The sequence below is a fragment of the Chanodichthys erythropterus genome, chromosome 7, assembly GCF_024489055.1.
Source record: "Chanodichthys erythropterus isolate Z2021 chromosome 7, ASM2448905v1, whole genome shotgun sequence".
Taxonomy (NCBI): domain Eukaryota; kingdom Metazoa; phylum Chordata; class Actinopteri; order Cypriniformes; family Xenocyprididae; genus Chanodichthys; species Chanodichthys erythropterus.
This window is the reverse complement of record NC_090227.1, coordinates 33,194,748-33,211,866: the sequence shown is the minus strand read 5'-3', so window position 1 is coordinate 33,211,866 and position 17,119 is coordinate 33,194,748. Positions and strand designations below refer to the sequence as shown.

General features: G+C 38.6%; 2 protein-coding genes across 4 annotated transcripts; both read left to right on the top strand.

Moving 5' to 3' along the window:
• The first annotated feature begins 1,003 nt into the window (after positions 1 to 1,003).
• bbs2 (Bardet-Biedl syndrome 2) lies at positions 1,004 to 11,212 on the top strand. Of its 3 annotated transcripts, XM_067389265.1 has the most exons (18): positions 1,004 to 1,086; positions 1,927 to 2,090; positions 3,842 to 4,069; positions 4,221 to 4,346; positions 4,437 to 4,499; positions 4,604 to 4,681; positions 4,763 to 4,867; positions 4,986 to 5,072; positions 5,695 to 5,830; positions 5,906 to 6,045; positions 6,136 to 6,274; positions 6,765 to 6,936; positions 7,145 to 7,274; positions 7,401 to 7,520; positions 7,608 to 7,745; positions 7,827 to 7,939; positions 8,020 to 8,168; positions 10,722 to 11,212. In XM_067389265.1, the coding sequence occupies exons 2-18, from the start codon at positions 1,974 to 1,976 to the stop codon at positions 10,826 to 10,828; spliced, it is 2,148 nt and encodes a 715-aa protein (XP_067245366.1). In that variant the 5' UTR covers positions 1,004 to 1,086; positions 1,927 to 1,973; the 3' UTR covers positions 10,829 to 11,212. The 3 variants fall into 3 exon arrangements, with proteins under 3 accessions (XP_067245366.1, XP_067245364.1, XP_067245365.1); XM_067389263.1 differs by lacking the exon at positions 10,722 to 11,212 and having other exon boundaries at positions 8,020 to 8,502; XM_067389264.1 differs by lacking the exon at positions 10,722 to 11,212 and having other exon boundaries at positions 1,066 to 1,086; positions 1,931 to 2,090; positions 8,020 to 8,502.
• A 2,018-nt stretch (positions 11,213 to 13,230) lies between these two features.
• On the top strand, positions 13,231 to 15,078 carry b3gnt9 (UDP-GlcNAc:betaGal beta-1,3-N-acetylglucosaminyltransferase 9). The gene is made up of 2 exons (XM_067389262.1): positions 13,231 to 13,294; positions 13,514 to 15,078. The coding sequence occupies exon 2, from the start codon at positions 13,595 to 13,597 to the stop codon at positions 14,942 to 14,944; it is 1,350 nt and encodes a 449-aa protein (XP_067245363.1). The 5' UTR covers positions 13,231 to 13,294; positions 13,514 to 13,594; the 3' UTR covers positions 14,945 to 15,078.
• Positions 15,079 to 17,119: the final 2,041 nt, after the last annotated feature.

Genomic DNA, 17,119 nt, shown 5'->3' with positions numbered 1-17,119 from the left:
TGTCGAAATTAAACATTAGTTAATATCGACCAAAGACAACGCAGGGAGGAGAGCAGCATTTTGTTAAATGGTGCTATGTATAACCCATAAGAGGTGCCATATTGCATTTTATTATTTCAACAAAAAGGGTGCTAAACAGCACCAACAGTGGTTCTTTGGCTCGTAAAGAACCTTTAAAGGGGCTTAACAGGTTCTTTGTATGGCAGTGGTGCTATAGCACCTTAACTACCCCGAAGAACCACTGAAGAACCAAAGGCTTAACAGGTTCTGTATACAGTAGCAGTGCTATATAGCACCTCAGTCATCCCAAAGAACTGCTGAAGAACCAAGATTTGGTGCTATACAGCACTTAAAATGGTTCCCCTATGATTACGAGCCAAAGAACCACTTTTAGTACTATACAGCACCATTTTTTTTTTTTTTTTTGAGTATGGAGGAAAAAACACTAGGACATTTCTCAAAATATCTTCTTTTATGTTCCACAGAAGAAAGAAAGTCATACAGGTTTGGAACATGAATGTTGAGTATGGTCAATGGTAAAGTAGCGACAGTAACATCCAGTGATGCAAACTACTCGAACATGGTCGTTTTTAATTGAAAATATGGTAGGCTATCATACGTGATACGTGAATTAATAACCGACTGTGACGAGACAAAAAAGCGTTTTACGTTTTCGACATATTAGCTACAAATAAAAGTAGCCTAACGTTATGTGTGCATATTTTAATACAAATATTTTTCGCAAATACTTATTTCCCAACTAGAATTAGACATTGAATTTCTTTGGCTGTTCTATTTCATTGTGCTTTATAAAAAAATAAATTAAGAAATAAATCATCTTGACAGAGTCTTGTCAATAAATTTCTACTTTTTGGAGCCATGGTGTGCCGGCTTTATCTCTTCTTTCAACATTATAATTGATGCCAAACTGCCAACTTTTATTATGGCCATTCTGTTAAATTCTAAAATCAGGATCCGTGCGCGTGCTCAATGAACATCCAGAAAACAATCCTCACAAGTTATGGGGATCAGTTTCTCCTGCTAGGCTCAATACACCACCTGGCAGCGAACAAGCTAGCGGCTGCGGTAAGACACTTTTGCATTTAATATAACTCGCAAGTTTGTTACAGTAAAATGAATATCAATATGCACATATTATCATCTCCAAGCACAGAATAATGTGGTTCTGCGAATTAGCTTCGCAGAGTTAGCACCCTTAGCCAGCGCATAGAGAATACACTGAGTTGCCTATAGCATGGATTCCTGGCTAATACATCGATAGCTTGTAAATTCCTTCGTTTTGAATCAAAATGGCGTCGCATGATTAATATGTTAAAGTAGAAAGACACAGTGAAACTTTATTTTTTTAAAACATAGTGAGCAGACGTGCAAACTAAAAGGATTAGCAGAATAGCATGCTAGCAAAAGTGATAATGCCTTGACAAGCTGCCCACTGTTGCTAGGCAACGGAAGCCCCGTCGGGCGAGAAGCACAGTAAGCTGTTTATTCTATTACCCAGAAAGAAGGGGCAGTTAGATGGGCTACAGACAGCACTGCTAAAGCCTGAATACAGTCTTTTATTGTGAATCATTTCCCCTTTACCCAAATAGGGTTTTCAATTCATTTATATTCATTATAATTACGTAAATTATGTTTATTGTTTATTTGACAGTGACAATACAGACATAACATTATTTAGGAGCAGATTTTACACATTTAAAATTTTAAACCATTTACACATTTAAAAAATAATATCAAAAACAGAAAATGTATACAGAACTGACTAAACTATGTATTTAAATATCATTTTACAACAATGCTACAGTGACTTTTGATCCATGTAGGAGACAGTTGATTCTTGTGATTTTCTAGTATATGAGGTTAATGTTTATATTGTTGTAACATCTGTTTATGGTATTTTCACAGGAAGTTTGCATTAGTAACATCGAATTGTGCTGGTGAGCTGTGCCACCATGTTAGTGCCCATCTTCACCCTCAAACTGAACCATAAAATTAACCCTCGAATGGTTGCTATTGGAAAGTACGATGGGATACATCCATGCCTCACTGCAGCCACACAAGCAGGCAAGGTAAGCTAAAAGTATTCTATATTAAAATTATATTACAATGTTATATTATATTACTCATTACAATAGTTACTCTTCCCTTGGCATCAATAGCAAATTCAAAAAAATGACATGGCACATATTTTGTTCAAGAATATTCATGCAACTCTTGTCATTGTTGTAGTTGCATTCTTGTTTTTTTCTTTGACAATTGCCAATTTTTTTTTCTTTGACAGTGTTTTTGCAAAGCTTGACAGCATAGCCTGATCTGAGTGTAACCGGTACTACTTGACCCGCTCAGAGCGGGATTCGAACCTGCATCTCTGGCATGAAAGTGGGCACTCTAACAAGGACACTAAAGGCCGCAGTCTCTAGTGTCAGTCCCTAATGCGCCTCTTGAGGCCAGGGGAGTGAGGCTCTTACTAGCTTGCCTCTATTACACTCAGTGCCCTAAACCTCACTCCCACCCGGGTCACGGCACTAAATATAACCGGTCCTACCCACTCCGAGCTGGATTCACACCGGCGCTCCATTTGAAAGCAGGTGATGGCGATTTAGCAGCAATCAGGGAACCGGCTTTACTGACGAAATGCGCGTGACAAAAGCATTCGATATATCGCCCAGCCCTAGTCTCTAGTGTCAGTTGCTAGCGCACCTCTTGAGGCCAGGGGAGTGAGGTTTATTCACACAGCTCTTACTAGCTTGCCTCTATTACACTCAGCGCCCTAAACCTCACTCCCATCTGGATTAGGGAACCAAATGTAACTGGTCCTACCCGACCCGCTCCGAGCAGGATTCAAACCGCCATCTCTGGCATGGGAGAGGGCATGTTAACAAGGATGTTAAAGACCGCAGTCTCTAGCGTCACTCACTAATGCGCCTCTTGAGGCCAGGGGAGTGAGGTTTATTCACACAGCTCTTACTAGCTTGCCTCTATTACACTCAGTGCCCTAAACCTCACTCCCACCCAGGTCACGGCACCAAATATAACTGGTCCTACCCGCTCCGAGCTGGATTCACACCGGCGTCTCTGGCATGGGAGAGGGCATGCTAACAAGGATGTTAAAGGCCGCAGTCTCTAGCGTCACTTGCTAATGTGCCTCTTGAGGCCAGGGGAGTGAGGTTTATTCACACAGCTCTTACTAGCTTGCCTCTATTACACTCAGCGCCCTAAACCTCACTCCCATCTGAGTTAGGGCACCAAATGTAACTGGTCCTACCCGACCCGCTCCGAGCTGGATTCACACTGGCGTGGGAGAGGGCATGCTAACAAGGACATTAAAGACCGCAGTCTCTAGTGTCAGTCGTTAGCGCGCCTCTTGAGGCCAGGGGAGTGAGGCTCTTACTAGCTTGCCTCTTAGCAGTGTCCTGTTTGTTGTATTTTATTACAGTGGACTTCATAGTGCACATAGCAATGCCAACCTTTATATAGCCTTCAGCTTTTCCTCCCCAACAACCTTTTTTTTTTTTACATTTACACAAACAGCTCATTGTTGTCCTCATGACAACAGGATTGATTTGATTTGCTATTTTAGTTACAAAGTCTGTGATATTTATTGTACAATAAAGGAACTGAACTGAACACATATCAAAGTGGACACATGGTGTGCCCTTTTTGAAATACCTCAATTAATTTACATTCTTAAAACAAAGTGATTTTAGGACATTTTCAAATGTGTGTTTTTAAGCAAAATAAAAAACAGAATCTTCTACATATTAATCCATTTGCATTTTTCCACATGTTACAATCCAGTTTAACTTCTGAACCCATCCAGGTGTTTATCCATAACCCTCACACTCGAGGCCAGAGGCCAGCAGCACACCGGCTGAGTCAGAGTACCCAGGACTCTGATATCTCACTCCTCAATATCAACCAGGCAGTAAGCTGTCTGACGGCTGGTACTCTGGGACCCAACACCACAGGACACACGCTGCTTGTAGGCTCTCAAACTAACCTGTTGGCCTATGACGTGCATGACAACACCGATGTCTTCTACAAGGAGGTAAGTATACATAAAGCTGGAATGTGTTTTTTAATGTATATATAAAATGGATTTCTTAAGTCATTGATTCCAGGAGTTTAATTTATTATATATGAATGTTTTTTTATCCAAATAAGACAGAAATGTTTGTCACATGATTATTATATAATAGGTGACTGATGGAGCCAATGCCATAGTTCTGGGAAAACTAGGAGATATCCAGTCCCCCCTTGCCATCATTGGTGGAAACTGTGCTCTGCAAGGCTTTGACTTTGAGGGAAATGACCAGTTCTGGACAGTAAGATCATTTTGCTTCTTGTATTCAAAATGTATTTGATAAATAAAACTATGAAGGATATTTATAGGTATGCCTTTATGTTTTTTAAAGGTTACTGGAGATAATGTACGATCACTTGTGCTTTGTGACTTTACTGCAGATGGCAAGAATGAGGTGAGGCATTCTTTTCATTTTCACTTCATAATGACAAAATACTTTTATAAGTTATTATAAAAAATACTGCTTTCATAAATTGTCCACACATCCCATCTTTATAGCTTCTTGTTGGCTCAGAGGACTTTGACATCAGGGTGTTCAGAGAGGATGAGCTGGTGACTGAGATGGCAGAAAATGAGGTATGAATTATGACATTGTTGGTTGATAGTTTTTGGAAAAATTTTCTTTTTTAAACAGTTATTGTTTTCTCTTTCTTTCAGACAGTCACGTCACTCTGTCACATGCACGGCAGCAGGTTTGGTTATGCTCTGGCCAATGGCACAGTAGGAGTATATGACCGCACTGCACGCTACTGGAGGATCAAGGTAGTGCATTTTGATCTATTCAAAATTAAACCTGAATCAGCATTTTTTTCCCTAGAGGAACATGATCATTAATCAACATAAATGAGTTAGAATAATTTTTCTTTTTTTTCCCTCACAGTCTAAAAATCACGCCATGAGTATCCATGCCTTTGATCTTAATGCTGATGGTGTTGTTGAGCTCATAACTGGGTGGTCCAATGGAAAGGTCAGTCTTTTAGCGCATTCAGGGGCTGTTTACACTAAACCATTTTCAACTAAAAAACTTTTTTATCCGTTTTGGCCATTAATTTACACAACAACAGCATTTTGGGGGCCTGAAAATGCAAACTTTTGAAAATGTGTTTGAAAAGGTTTTTGAAAACTATGCCATTATTGGCTCTTGTAAAAACAATGACGTCATGTGTGTGCGTATTACGTGTTCGGGTTTCGATCGCCCCCAGATGGCTGGATGCAGTATAGCTCATAAACCCCACCCTACAAACTAAGAGACACACTAAGCAAATTACACTTCAAATACATTTTTTCCAAAAGTAGTCACTGAGGCACCAACTGACTTTTTTCGGGAGGAAATTGGAGCTTCAACTTTAATTTCTACATTTTCATAACTGTTTATTTCACACGACATGAGTTGTTCTGCAGTAAACTTTTAGTCGCTTTTGAGGATCTGCGTGAACCGGGATCATTTTAACAACGTTGTCATCTGTACGTGCAAAAACGCAAAGGAAAAACGTTTTTAGTACATTGTTGTTGTGTGCCCTCACATTTTACTTACCAAGGTTTTTGCAGTACAGGTAAAAAGAGACGATTCTCTGTGATTCCATGTCTAGATTGATGCTCGCAGTGATCGCACTGGTGAGGTGATCTTCAAGGATAACTTCTCATCCTCTGTGGCTGGGGTTGTTGAGGGAGACTACCGCATGGATGGACAGATCCAGCTTATATGCACCTCTGTGGAGGGAGAGGGTGAGATGACGGACCTTTATTGTAAATGCATGTTGCCTTTGAGAACTGGCTCATCATATTTGTGTCGTCCTACAGTACGTGGATATCTGCCTGCCAGTAAGGAGATGAAGGGAAACCTAATGGATGCAAGTGTAGAACAAGACCTGATCAGGGAGCTAAGTCAACGTAAACAAAACTTGATGCTGGAATTACGAAACTACGAGGAAAATGCCAAGGTTATACATGCATTTATTTAGTTAAAATGTTAGTGATGTATATTGATGTTCCGGATGCAGTTTTTGGTGAGTGAAATTTGTTTGACATAGGCTCTTCCTGGAATTTCGGAGGGAGAATCTAAGATGGGTGTAATTCCAGCTAACACACAGCTCCAGACAGCCTTATCTGTACGAAGAGCCACAGAGAGCCAGAGAGCTCACATAGAGCTCAACATCTCCACTCCGAATGGTACTGTTAAACCAGCTTAGCTCAGTTACAACCCTTTTTTTTTCCTAATTTTTTTTATTTTTTTAGGTAAATTATATAGACCTGTCATTGAAGCCACATTAAAATTAGTCTAACTCTGTTTGACATGTACAGAGCACCACACAATAACATACCGGGAAAAAAACAAGATATTGTAGCCACGATTTAACTAAATTAAAATGAGGGAATAAATTAGTACAATGTAGCCATAATTGGAATGAATTGGAACAAATTATTATAAGCGTGGCCATGGCTTAACTATAACAAGGAAACAAATTAGCTTACCATGGCCATAATTTACTAAAAAGAGGGAAAAAATTTATATGTGGCCACAATATACCTAATATTAGGCAGCAAATTAGTAGAGTTCATGGCCACAATATAAGGAGTTTTTTGCATGTCATGTGTTGGGCTTTGTCAACAAAGTTTTAAATGATAATATTATCATATTCTTTTTGCTGGCCGCCTTCAGAAACAATCATTAGAGCCGTGCTGATATTTGCTGAGGGGATTTTTGAAGGCGAGAGTCACGTGGTTCACCCTAGCGCTCAAAATCTCTCTGGCTGTGTCCGTGTCCCCATCATTCCTCCAAAAGACATTCCAGTTGACCTTCACATCAAAGCCTTTGTAGGAGGAAAGACAAGGTACACACATGTAAAATAACATCATGACAATGGTCAAACTTCATTATATCGATTACATTTTGAGGATTCATTCAACTACCAAAAATGCCTGAAAATTGATAGTTATTTTAAGTTTACGGTGAAGGAATCATGAAAGAATACAGTGGAAGAATTTCAAAGAAATCACATGACGGAGCGTTTTTCTCTTCTTCTTCCTCATTTACTCTAGTACACAGTTCCACGTATTTGAAATCACACGTCAGCTGCCTCGTTTCTCGATGTATGACCTTAACGTTGACTCCTCAGCCGCAGAACCCACAGGAAAAGTCACATTCAGCATCAATGACAGACCTCAGAGGGTAAAAGGACACATTCACTCATAATGGAACTGTGTGTGCATGACGTGACAAAAAACAAAATACCAATTGTGCCGTGTGTTGTATATTATAGTGTTGATGAAATGAGGCATGCATCTATGTCTGCAGGTAGTCATGTGGCTAAACCAGAACTTTCTGCTGCCCGAGGGCATTGACAGTCCAGACATCACCTTCACCGCACTACGTGGAGGAGGTCTTCTGAGAATCAACATGCAGCCTAGTGGAGAGGTACTTTTACTGTGTGTTTGTCAGTATTTGTGAGCTACTTACTCTTCATGAATTAGAAATCTCTCTAACTAAGTTCTGCCCCATCAGATCACGTTGAAAACAGATGACGTTGATCTGGCAGGGGATCTGATCCAGTCACTTGCCTCTTTTCTGGCTATTGAAGACTTACAAGCTGAAGCTGACTTCCCTGTCTACTTCAAAGAGCTACGAACCACTCTAACTGAGGTTAAGAATAGCAACATCACCATTAAGATAATCATTTTTCGAAGTCTTTTAACTGCAAACATCCGTTTATGTTTGTCTTAGGTGGATGAGTTTCACTCAGTGCATCAAAAGCTCACAGCGGCTATGGCAGATCATTCCAACTACATAAGAAATATGCTGGTGCAGGCAGAAGATGCCAGACTCATGGGTGATTGGTGAGCATTTTAGTTTGATTAAGCAGTCCTCTCGCTTTCTCAAACACATGTACTCACAGAAATAGTATTCTGTGTTTTAGGAGAAACATGAAGAAACGCTACATTGAGCTGTATGACCTCAACAGAGATTTGATTAATGAATATAAAATCAGGTCTAATAATCACAATGCCCTCCTCGCACGGCTGAAATCAGTTAACCAGGCCATCCAAAGGGCAGGGAGATTGAGAGGTGGGTGGATTTTACTAAGAAGACCCCTAATAACACAGTTAATGATTATTCATAGTTTTCATGTGATGTCACACTGTATAGGAATGCCCACCTGGAGGGCAAAACAAGGTTTTCCTCCACTGCCTTGCAGTTATTTTTTACCAGGTTTGTAATGTACTAAAATAGTGATATTAAAAGTTTCAGTATACACCTGATTGATGATGCATGCTGTATACAGGCAAGAAGAATATGAACAACATAAAATGCATGTTTTCCCATGGAAATCCGTTATAAAGATGGTTTAAGGCTTAAAGGATTAGTTCACTCCAGAATTAAAATTTCCTAATAATTTACTCACCCCCATGTCATCCAAGATATTCATGTCTTTCTTTTATCAATCGAAAAGAAATCAAGGTTTTTGAGGAAAACATTTCAGGATTTTTCTCCATATAGGGGACTTCAACAGTTAGCAATGGGTTGAAGGTCCAAAATGTAGTTTCAGTGCAGCTTCAAAGGGCTCTACATGATCCCAGACGAGAAATAAGGGTCTTATCTAGCGAAATTGTCATTTTCTAAAAAAAAAATAAAAATGTATATACTTTTTAACCACAAATGCTTGTCTTGCACTAGCTCTGCGATGCACGTCCACAACTTCACGCATTATGTAATCATGTTGAAAATGTCACGCGTGGCATGGTGGAAATACTGACCCACTGGGACCAGTGGAAGCATTTTTGGTTAAAAAGTATCTACATTTTTATTTTTGATTAGAAAATGACTGCTCGTTTTCCTCATCTGGGATTGTGTAGAGCCCTTTGAAGCTGTATTGAAACTGCAGTTTAGACCTTCAACCCGTTGTACTCCGGTGAAGTCCACTATCTAGAGAAAAATCCTGGAATGATTTCCTCAAAAACCTTATTTTTTTGACTGAAGAGAGAAAGACATGAACATCTTGGATGACATGGGGGTGAGTAAATTATCTGCAAATTTTAATTCTGGAGTAAACTAATCCTTTAATGTGGCTTAATGCATTAAAGGTGCCCTAGAACCAGTTTTTACAAGATGTAATATAAGTCTAAGGTGTCCCCTGAATGTGTCTGTTTGGTTTCAGCTCAAAATACCCCATAGATTTTTTTTAAATTAATTTTTTAACCGCCTATTTTGGGGCATCATTAACTATGCACCGATTAGGGCTGCAGCCCCTTTAAATCGCACGCTCCCTGCCCTCCACACACGAGCTCTCGACTATAATACAGTGCATTTACAAAGTTCACACAGCTAATATAACCCTCAAATGGATCTTTACAAGATGTTCATCATGCATACTTCATGCATGCGTTGGATCATGTGAGTATAGTATTTATTTGGATGTTTACATTTTATTCTGAATGAGTTTGATAGTGCTCTGTGGCTAAAGCTAACGTTACACACTGTTGGAGAGATTTATAAAGAAAGAAGTTGTGTTTATGAATTATACAGACTGCAAGTGTTTAAAAATGAAAATAGCGACGACTCTCTTGTCTCCGTGAATACAGTAAGAAACGATGGTAACTTTAACCACATTTAACAGTACATTAGCAACATGCTAACAAAACATTTATAAAGACAATTAACAAATATCACTAAAAATATCATGTAATCATGGATCATGTCAGTTATTATTGCTCCATCTTTCGCTGTTGTCCTTGCTTCCTTACCTAGTCTGATGATTCAGCTGTGCACAGATCCAGACGTTAATACTGTCTGCCCTTGTGTAATGCCTTGAACCTGAGCTGGCATATGCAAATATTGGGGCCGTACATATTAATGATCCCAACTGTTACGTAACAGTCGGTTTTATGTTGAGATTCGCCTGTTTTTCTGAGGTCTTTTAAACAAATGAGATTTACATAAGAAGGAGGAAGCAATGGAGTTTGAAACTCAATGTATGTCTTTTCCATGTACCGAACTCTTGTTATTCAACTATTCCAAGGTAAATTCAATTTTTGATTCTAGGGCACCTTTAAGACAGTGATATTAGAGGATCAAATTCACATTATTCACAATATACATTGATAAAATCTACTGTGTACAGGCAAGCAGACACATTAGTTTCACTTTGAGTTTTCCCATATAAAACCTTTTTAAAGTAAAAACTTAACATGAAATGTAGCATGTTTGGATTCGTATTCTGTTTGTCTGTATATAGTATGCATCCTCAATAAGGTGTATACTGAATTTGATCTTTTAATTTCACTGTCTTGATATATTAAGCCACATAAAGTGTTTCAGAATGTCCCACTATTTTTAGTGATTGAAATACTGTGCCTGGTGCTTTATATGGATCACAAGTGCCCCAAACTTGCAGTTTGTTCAAATATCTTTTTTTCTTCTTTTGAGAGGTGATCTAAATATTTGTGACTTGAAACATGGAAAATTGACAGGCTTGGGTTGAAGTTCTATGAATGTTTTGCCTTCCAGGTGCCAGACATATTACTAAAAACTATGAATAGCTTAAATGCTCTCAGCTCTTCTTTTTTGGCATTTAATTGTAATTACAACTATAATTAATTAATTTCCAATTATGCTTTTCAGTGGGAAAACCCAAAACTCAGGTTATCACTGCCTGTCGAGATGCCATCAAGAACAACAACATCAATGCTCTTTTTAAGATCATGAGAGCAGGGACTACTTCCTCCTGAGGAACATCTGGTTCTTAATGACCTTAAAGTGCAGAAGTCTGGAGAATCAGACCACATTCCTGGGGGGAGACCTCCAAAACTGGCCCGGAAAGTGGCCAGTAGCCTGCTGGGAAATGAAAAAGCCTGCATGAGGGGATATATTTTGAATCCAGCCCTCACTGGCAGCAGTTTTGTGTTAGAGGAGTAACTGGGTTGGTCTGTCAGTAACTGTAAAGTCTTAGCCAAAAAGTGATAGCCAAAGAGACTGTATTTTGTGTACCAATGGTGTGTAAATCGAGTGTTTTTATCTGTATTCAAGCAAGATCGACATTAAATTATTATATAAACGTGTCTGTTTTCATTCTATCTGTGCTGTTGAACAGTTAACTGTTGCAGCTAGTTTATTTTCCATAATGAAAGAGAGAAAGGCACAACTCCTGAATTCATAATTCTCTCGCGCGTTCTCGCTTCCCTGTCCTCGCTCCCAGCTCTCAGGAGGCTCCAGTTGCTGCGCTGGCATCTGGCGCGCGATATATCCAACAAGCTTCGAGCTGTGACGTGATCAAGGAAAGGACTTTGAAAATGTGCAAGAAGTCTTTCAATTGTAACTAATGTACATTCTTACGAACATAGTTGATGTAAACATAGTTTATGTCTTTAATAATAACGTTGCAGCGAGTTGGAAAAGCTTTTTCTGAAACATGCACACGCAACAGTGGCGTGCAGCAGCTTTAATAGTGGAAGCAGATGTTTGGATCTTCTTGCAGTGCTGTCTTGTCATTGCTCTCCTGGTACGCCTGGGTAAGTTTTGTAAATGGAAGTTTGAAACGATGAAATGCACTTATAAAGAAGGCTGAACGCGAAAATGTCATTAAAAAAGCAACTTGCGCATTATAATAACTTGTATGCCTAAAGGGTAATAATTATTATTCATCGCATGAGGCAGTGTTTAGTCAATTTTAACCAAATTTACTTTTAACTGTATATGTTTAGAGTATCATTCCTAAATTTCAAATGTTTAAATTACACAAGTTTGACTTAGGCTTATTAAATGCATGTGGTGACATGTTTGTTTTGAACGAATTGTTCGCGTATACAGATTCATTCATACGAGTCGCTGTTTTGGGTTTAGATGCTGATTGGAAATAAGCTCTTTTGTTAACTAATTAAACCAGAACTATAATAAAACCAGTTGTAGATTAAACACAGTAAAGCCTGTCATGTGTGTGAAAAACGATACTTAAATGGATAGTTCACCCAAAAATTGAATTGTCATCATTTACGCACACCAAGTTTTTCCAAACCTGTATGAATTTCTTTCTTCTGTTGAACACAAAAGAAGATATTTTGAACAATGTCGGTAACCAAAATGTTGACGGGCCGCAACTTGAACAACTTGAGGGCAAGTAATGACTGATGACAGAATTTTCAATTTTGGGTGAACTATCCCTTTAAAGGGTTAGTTCACCCCAAAATGAAACTTCTGTCATTTGTTACTTACCCTCATGCCGTTCCACACTCGTAAGACCTTCATTAATCTTCGGATTCAGCCAACGGCTGAAATCACGTGCTCGATGCTTCCTGAAGCAGTGTTTTGAAATCGGCCATCACTAAATAAGTCGTTATTTTGTTTTGTTTTTTGGCGCTCCAAAAATATTCTTGTCGCTTTATAATATTAATATTGAACCACTGTACTCACATGAACTGATTTAAATATGTTTTTAGTACCTTTATGGATCTTGAGAGAGGAAATGTCATTGCTCCATATGGAGGCCTCACAGAGCCGTCGGATTTCAACTAAAATATCTTAATTTGTGTTCTGAAGATTAACGAAGGTTTTACGGGTGTGGAACGGCATGAGGGTAAGTAATAAATTACAAAAGTTTCATTTTTGGGTGAATTAACCCTTTAACTCTCGTTTGAGAGAGGCAACTCGGCTTGTTTTTTGTTTTGTTTTAATGAATCAATTGACTGAATGATTCAATGACTCACTCTTAACACAAAAAAGACACCTACTTACCTACTTTTTAACGATGTAGTTTACATACATAATGGACCATTTAACTAATCATTTTAGTGAACAGATTTGAGGAATGAAGTAGTATTTACATCTCTGAAAATAATGGTTCATTTTGTGGTGTTGACCAATTGAATTTTATAGGCATATGCATCTTATTTGAAAACTGACTGATGATTTGGAAAAGCAACTGTATTCAAGGTATATTTCTGTGAATAATATCATGAAGAGACACTGGTTTCAGCTCTTTCAACAGTATCAACATTTATTATTATTATATATATTTTTTTGAATTTGAAGTGCCAGAAAAGATTTTTAAGTTCCGAAATTTGTGAGATGTAAATCCTGCTATAAATTGTTTGTGTATCCTGTTTCATAGAAGTATGCAGTCCTGGCTGTATATGGAGCATAACTTCGGTCAAGTAATATCCTGTGTCTCCTGTTGTTTGATGACATCCAGGATGCCTGTGGTAAGAAGTATGTGTGATGCCTCTCAAATACAGACAATAGGAAATTGATTTTAAGGGCATGATTTCAAGTATAACTGCAAATTTAGTTTGTTTTAAAAAAGAGGTTAAACTTAGCATGATTTTATTTATTTTTAACAGGAAAAATACAATCACAATGAGTTATTGTGCATTTATTTTAACTAGTGCTGCTAATTTAATTTATTTTGTACTTTTGCGTAGCAGAAAAGTCCAAACACTTTAGGAAGAATATGAAACATCTGCTGAATTTCACGGGAAGATAACAGTGAAATCAGTCACACCATGAGAAGAGTCCATATAAAGGGAGATGTACTTTGCTCCCTGATTCTACTGGTGCTACTCTTTCTGCTGTTATATGCACATCAAAGAATGACACCCGTATGGGGGACATTGCATATTGAACAGGGGTCCACCAGCTCAAGAACCCTCCTCGGTGGACCATCAAATGGACTGGAAACAAAGCCGTTCCCTTCAAAATCTCCAGACATTCCTCTTTGCAAGCCTGAGGTTCAGATCAAGCCTAAAGCACAAGGACCATCAAAGGTCAAATCTCAGAAAGGACGCAGCAAAGCAAAGTCTAAATTTCACCAGCCCTCAACGACAGCAAGTCTGCTACCAACACAGGCTTCCTTTGACTTTTACGATTACCTTCGAAAAAAAGACCAACGGGAATTCAAGCTGCTAATCGATCAGCCTACAAAGTGTTCTGGACCAGAAGGAGCCCCCTACATGCTGATCGCCATAAAATCTGTAGCAACGGACTTTGACAAACGTCAAGTCGTTCGGCGTACATGGGGCCGAGAAGGTGCGTTCCAGAAAGATGTGAATGTCAGGAGGGTTTTTCTTCTCGGTGTACCCCAAAATCAAACAGCACTTCCATTATGGGACAAACTTTTGGGATATGAGAGCCACACTTTTCGTGACATCCTCCTGTGGGACTTTGAAGACACATTCTTCAACTTGACCTTAAAAGAAATCCACTTTCTACAGTGGATCAATGTGAGCTGTCCCAAAGTAAAGTTTATTTTTAAGGGTGACACAGATGTGTATGTGAACATCGACAATATCCTGGAGATGCTTGAGGGTCAAAATATCGATAAGGATCTTTTTGTCGGAGACATCATTGTCCACGCGAAACCAATTCGCAGACGCAACAGTAAGTACTTCATCCCTGAGTTTATTTACGGCCAGGGGATCTACCCGTCCTATGCGGGCGGAGGCGGCTTTGTCATGTCGGGACATACCGCATTGAAGCTCCACCTCGCCTGCAAAGAGGTGGAACTCTTCCCCATTGATGATGTCTTTCTGGGCATGTGTCTGCTGAGGATTAACCTTCAGCCAACTCGCCACGAAGGCTTCCGCACCTTTGGAATTGTGAGACCATCTGCTGCACCCCACCTCCAGGTCTTCGACCCCTGCTTCTACAGAGAGCTGATGGTGGTGCACAGCTTGACGGTCCCACAGATCTGGCTCATGTGGAACCTTCTGCATGACCCTAATCTTCAGTGTCATAGCAGTCAGGATCCGACAGGTTTTCCCTTTCAATGGAGAGACAAGATGGCGGCTAAGAACAAGGCAAAGGAGAAGCTTAGGAACAATGACTATGGGATAAAAGTGTTTGTGGAGCATTAACTCCTAGAAAATGACTGTACTGTGAAAATAAAACAACAAAAGTGAATATGAGGACAAACTAAAGCGATAATTCACCGGCATGTCAGTCAAACCCATATATATGGGGACCCCCACATGACATGAGGAAGAAAAAATATATATCATGATCATAAGTTAAAGGGTTAGTTCACCCAAAAAAAATTACTAAAATTTTGACATTAATTACTCACCCTCATGTTGTTTCAAACTCATAAGACTTTCGTTCATCTTCGGAACACAAATTAAGATATTTTTGATGAAATATGTGCAATTTCTGTCCCTCCATACACAGCCTTCACAACTGACACTTTGGCGCTTCAAAAAGTTCATAAAGAGATTGTAAAATTAATCCATATGAATTCAGAAGGTTAGTCTAAATTTTCTGAAGAGACTTGATCACTTTATGTGATGAACAGATTTAATTTAGGCTTTTAATCACATATAAACATTGATCAGCGAATATAAACAGAAGCTAACCTGAATGACACGCAAGATCAAACCTCTTTTCAGAAAATTTGGACTAAACCACTCAATTCATATGGATGTGTTTCGTGATTTCTTTATGAACTTTTTGAAGCGTTCAAGTGTCAGTTGTGAAGGCTGTGTATGGAGGGACGGAAATTGCTCATATTTCATCAAAAATATCTTAATTTGTGTTCCGAAGATGAACGAAAGTCTTATGAGTTTGAAACAACATGAGGGTGAGTAATTATAGTGTTAGTTCACCCCAAAATGAAAATTCTGTCATTTATTTCTCACCCTCATGTCGTTCCACACCCGTAAGACCTTCGTTAATCTTCGGAATGCAAATTAAGATATTTTTGTTGAAATCCGATGGCTCAGTGAGGCCTCCATAGGGAGCAATGACACTTCCTCTCTCAAGATCCATAAAGGTACTAGAAACATATTTAAATCAGTTCATGCGAGTACAGTGGCTCAATATTAATATTATAAAGCGATGAGAATATTTTTGGTGTGCCAAGAGACAAAGTAACAACTTATTTAGTGATGGCCGATTTCAAAACACTGCTTCAGGAAGCATCGGAGCATAATGAATCAGTGTATCGAATCTGCTGTTCGGAGTCACGTGATTTCAGCAGTTTGGCGGTTTGACGTGCGATCCGAATCATGATTCGACACAAAAGATTCATTACTCTCCGAAGCTTCCTGAAGCAGTGTTTTGAAATCAGCCATCACTATATAAGTATTTTATTTTGTTTTTTTTGCCGCACCAAAAATATTCTCGTCACTTTATAATATTAATATCGAACCACTGTACTCACATGAACTGATTTAAATATGTTTACTAAAAACACTATGGATCTTGAGAGAGGAAATGTCATTGCTGGCTATGGAGGCCTCACGGAGCCATCAGATTTCAACAAAAATATGATGAGGGTGAGTAATTAATGACATTATTTTCATTTTTGGGTGAACTAACCCTTTAAGAATTAGTTTCCACAACTTTATTGTGCACATTTTATTAATTTGCTCCCATGTTTTAGTTAATCATGGATGCGATTTGACAATTTACCTAAATTAACAAGAGGGAACAAATTACTACAATGTAGCCACAATTTACCTAAAATGAGGGCTCCATTTATATGACTTCCTTTCATGATTTTTTTGAACATGCTGGAATGCTCTTTTCTACAAAAAGAAAACATCTAATAACCATCATCTGTCCTCCAAATGTTCTGAAGCCATATGATAAAGTCATTATTCACTGAAAATCTCTGATCTGCATTGACACACATAATATCTGTATGTATCTGAACATTTCAGGCTTGGAACAACATGAGAATGAGTACATTTTCAAAATTGTCATTTTGGACGGTTTAAAAAATTGCTCAAATATAAAATCTAAGAAACAAAAGCTTCTGTAGATGGTTCTTATATCCAACATTATATCTTTTTTTCTTTTTGGAAATTACTGTAGACTTTGTCTAAATGCTGAAGATTATACAGGAAGCGCAAAGGAATCGGACACATTTTGTATGCACAAACTGGACACTAATATTATGCATTGAAATGTACTGAATTATGTTATATTATAGAACAGACTATCACTGTATATATATATCCTTTATTAGACAAATGGCACCACTTCTTTTCTTTGATTGATTAGTGTGCTGCATTATTTTGGATGACCTGCTG

Bases quoted from the DNA above. Each gene is read 5' to 3' on its own strand.
- bbs2 (XM_067389263.1), top strand. From the start codon at position 1,974: ATGTTAGTGCCCATCTTCACCCTCAAACTGAACCATAAAATTAACCCT. The intron at 5,831-5,905 runs GTGAGATGACGG...GTCGTCCTACAG, and splicing joins CACCTCTGTGGAGGGAGAGG to TACGTGGATATCTGCCTGCC. The intron at 7,521-7,607 runs GTACTTTTACTG...CTGCCCCATCAG, and splicing joins ACATGCAGCCTAGTGGAGAG to ATCACGTTGAAAACAGATGA.
- b3gnt9 (XM_067389262.1), top strand. From the start codon at position 13,595: ATGAGAAGAGTCCATATAAAGGGAGATGTACTTTGCTCCCTGATTCTA.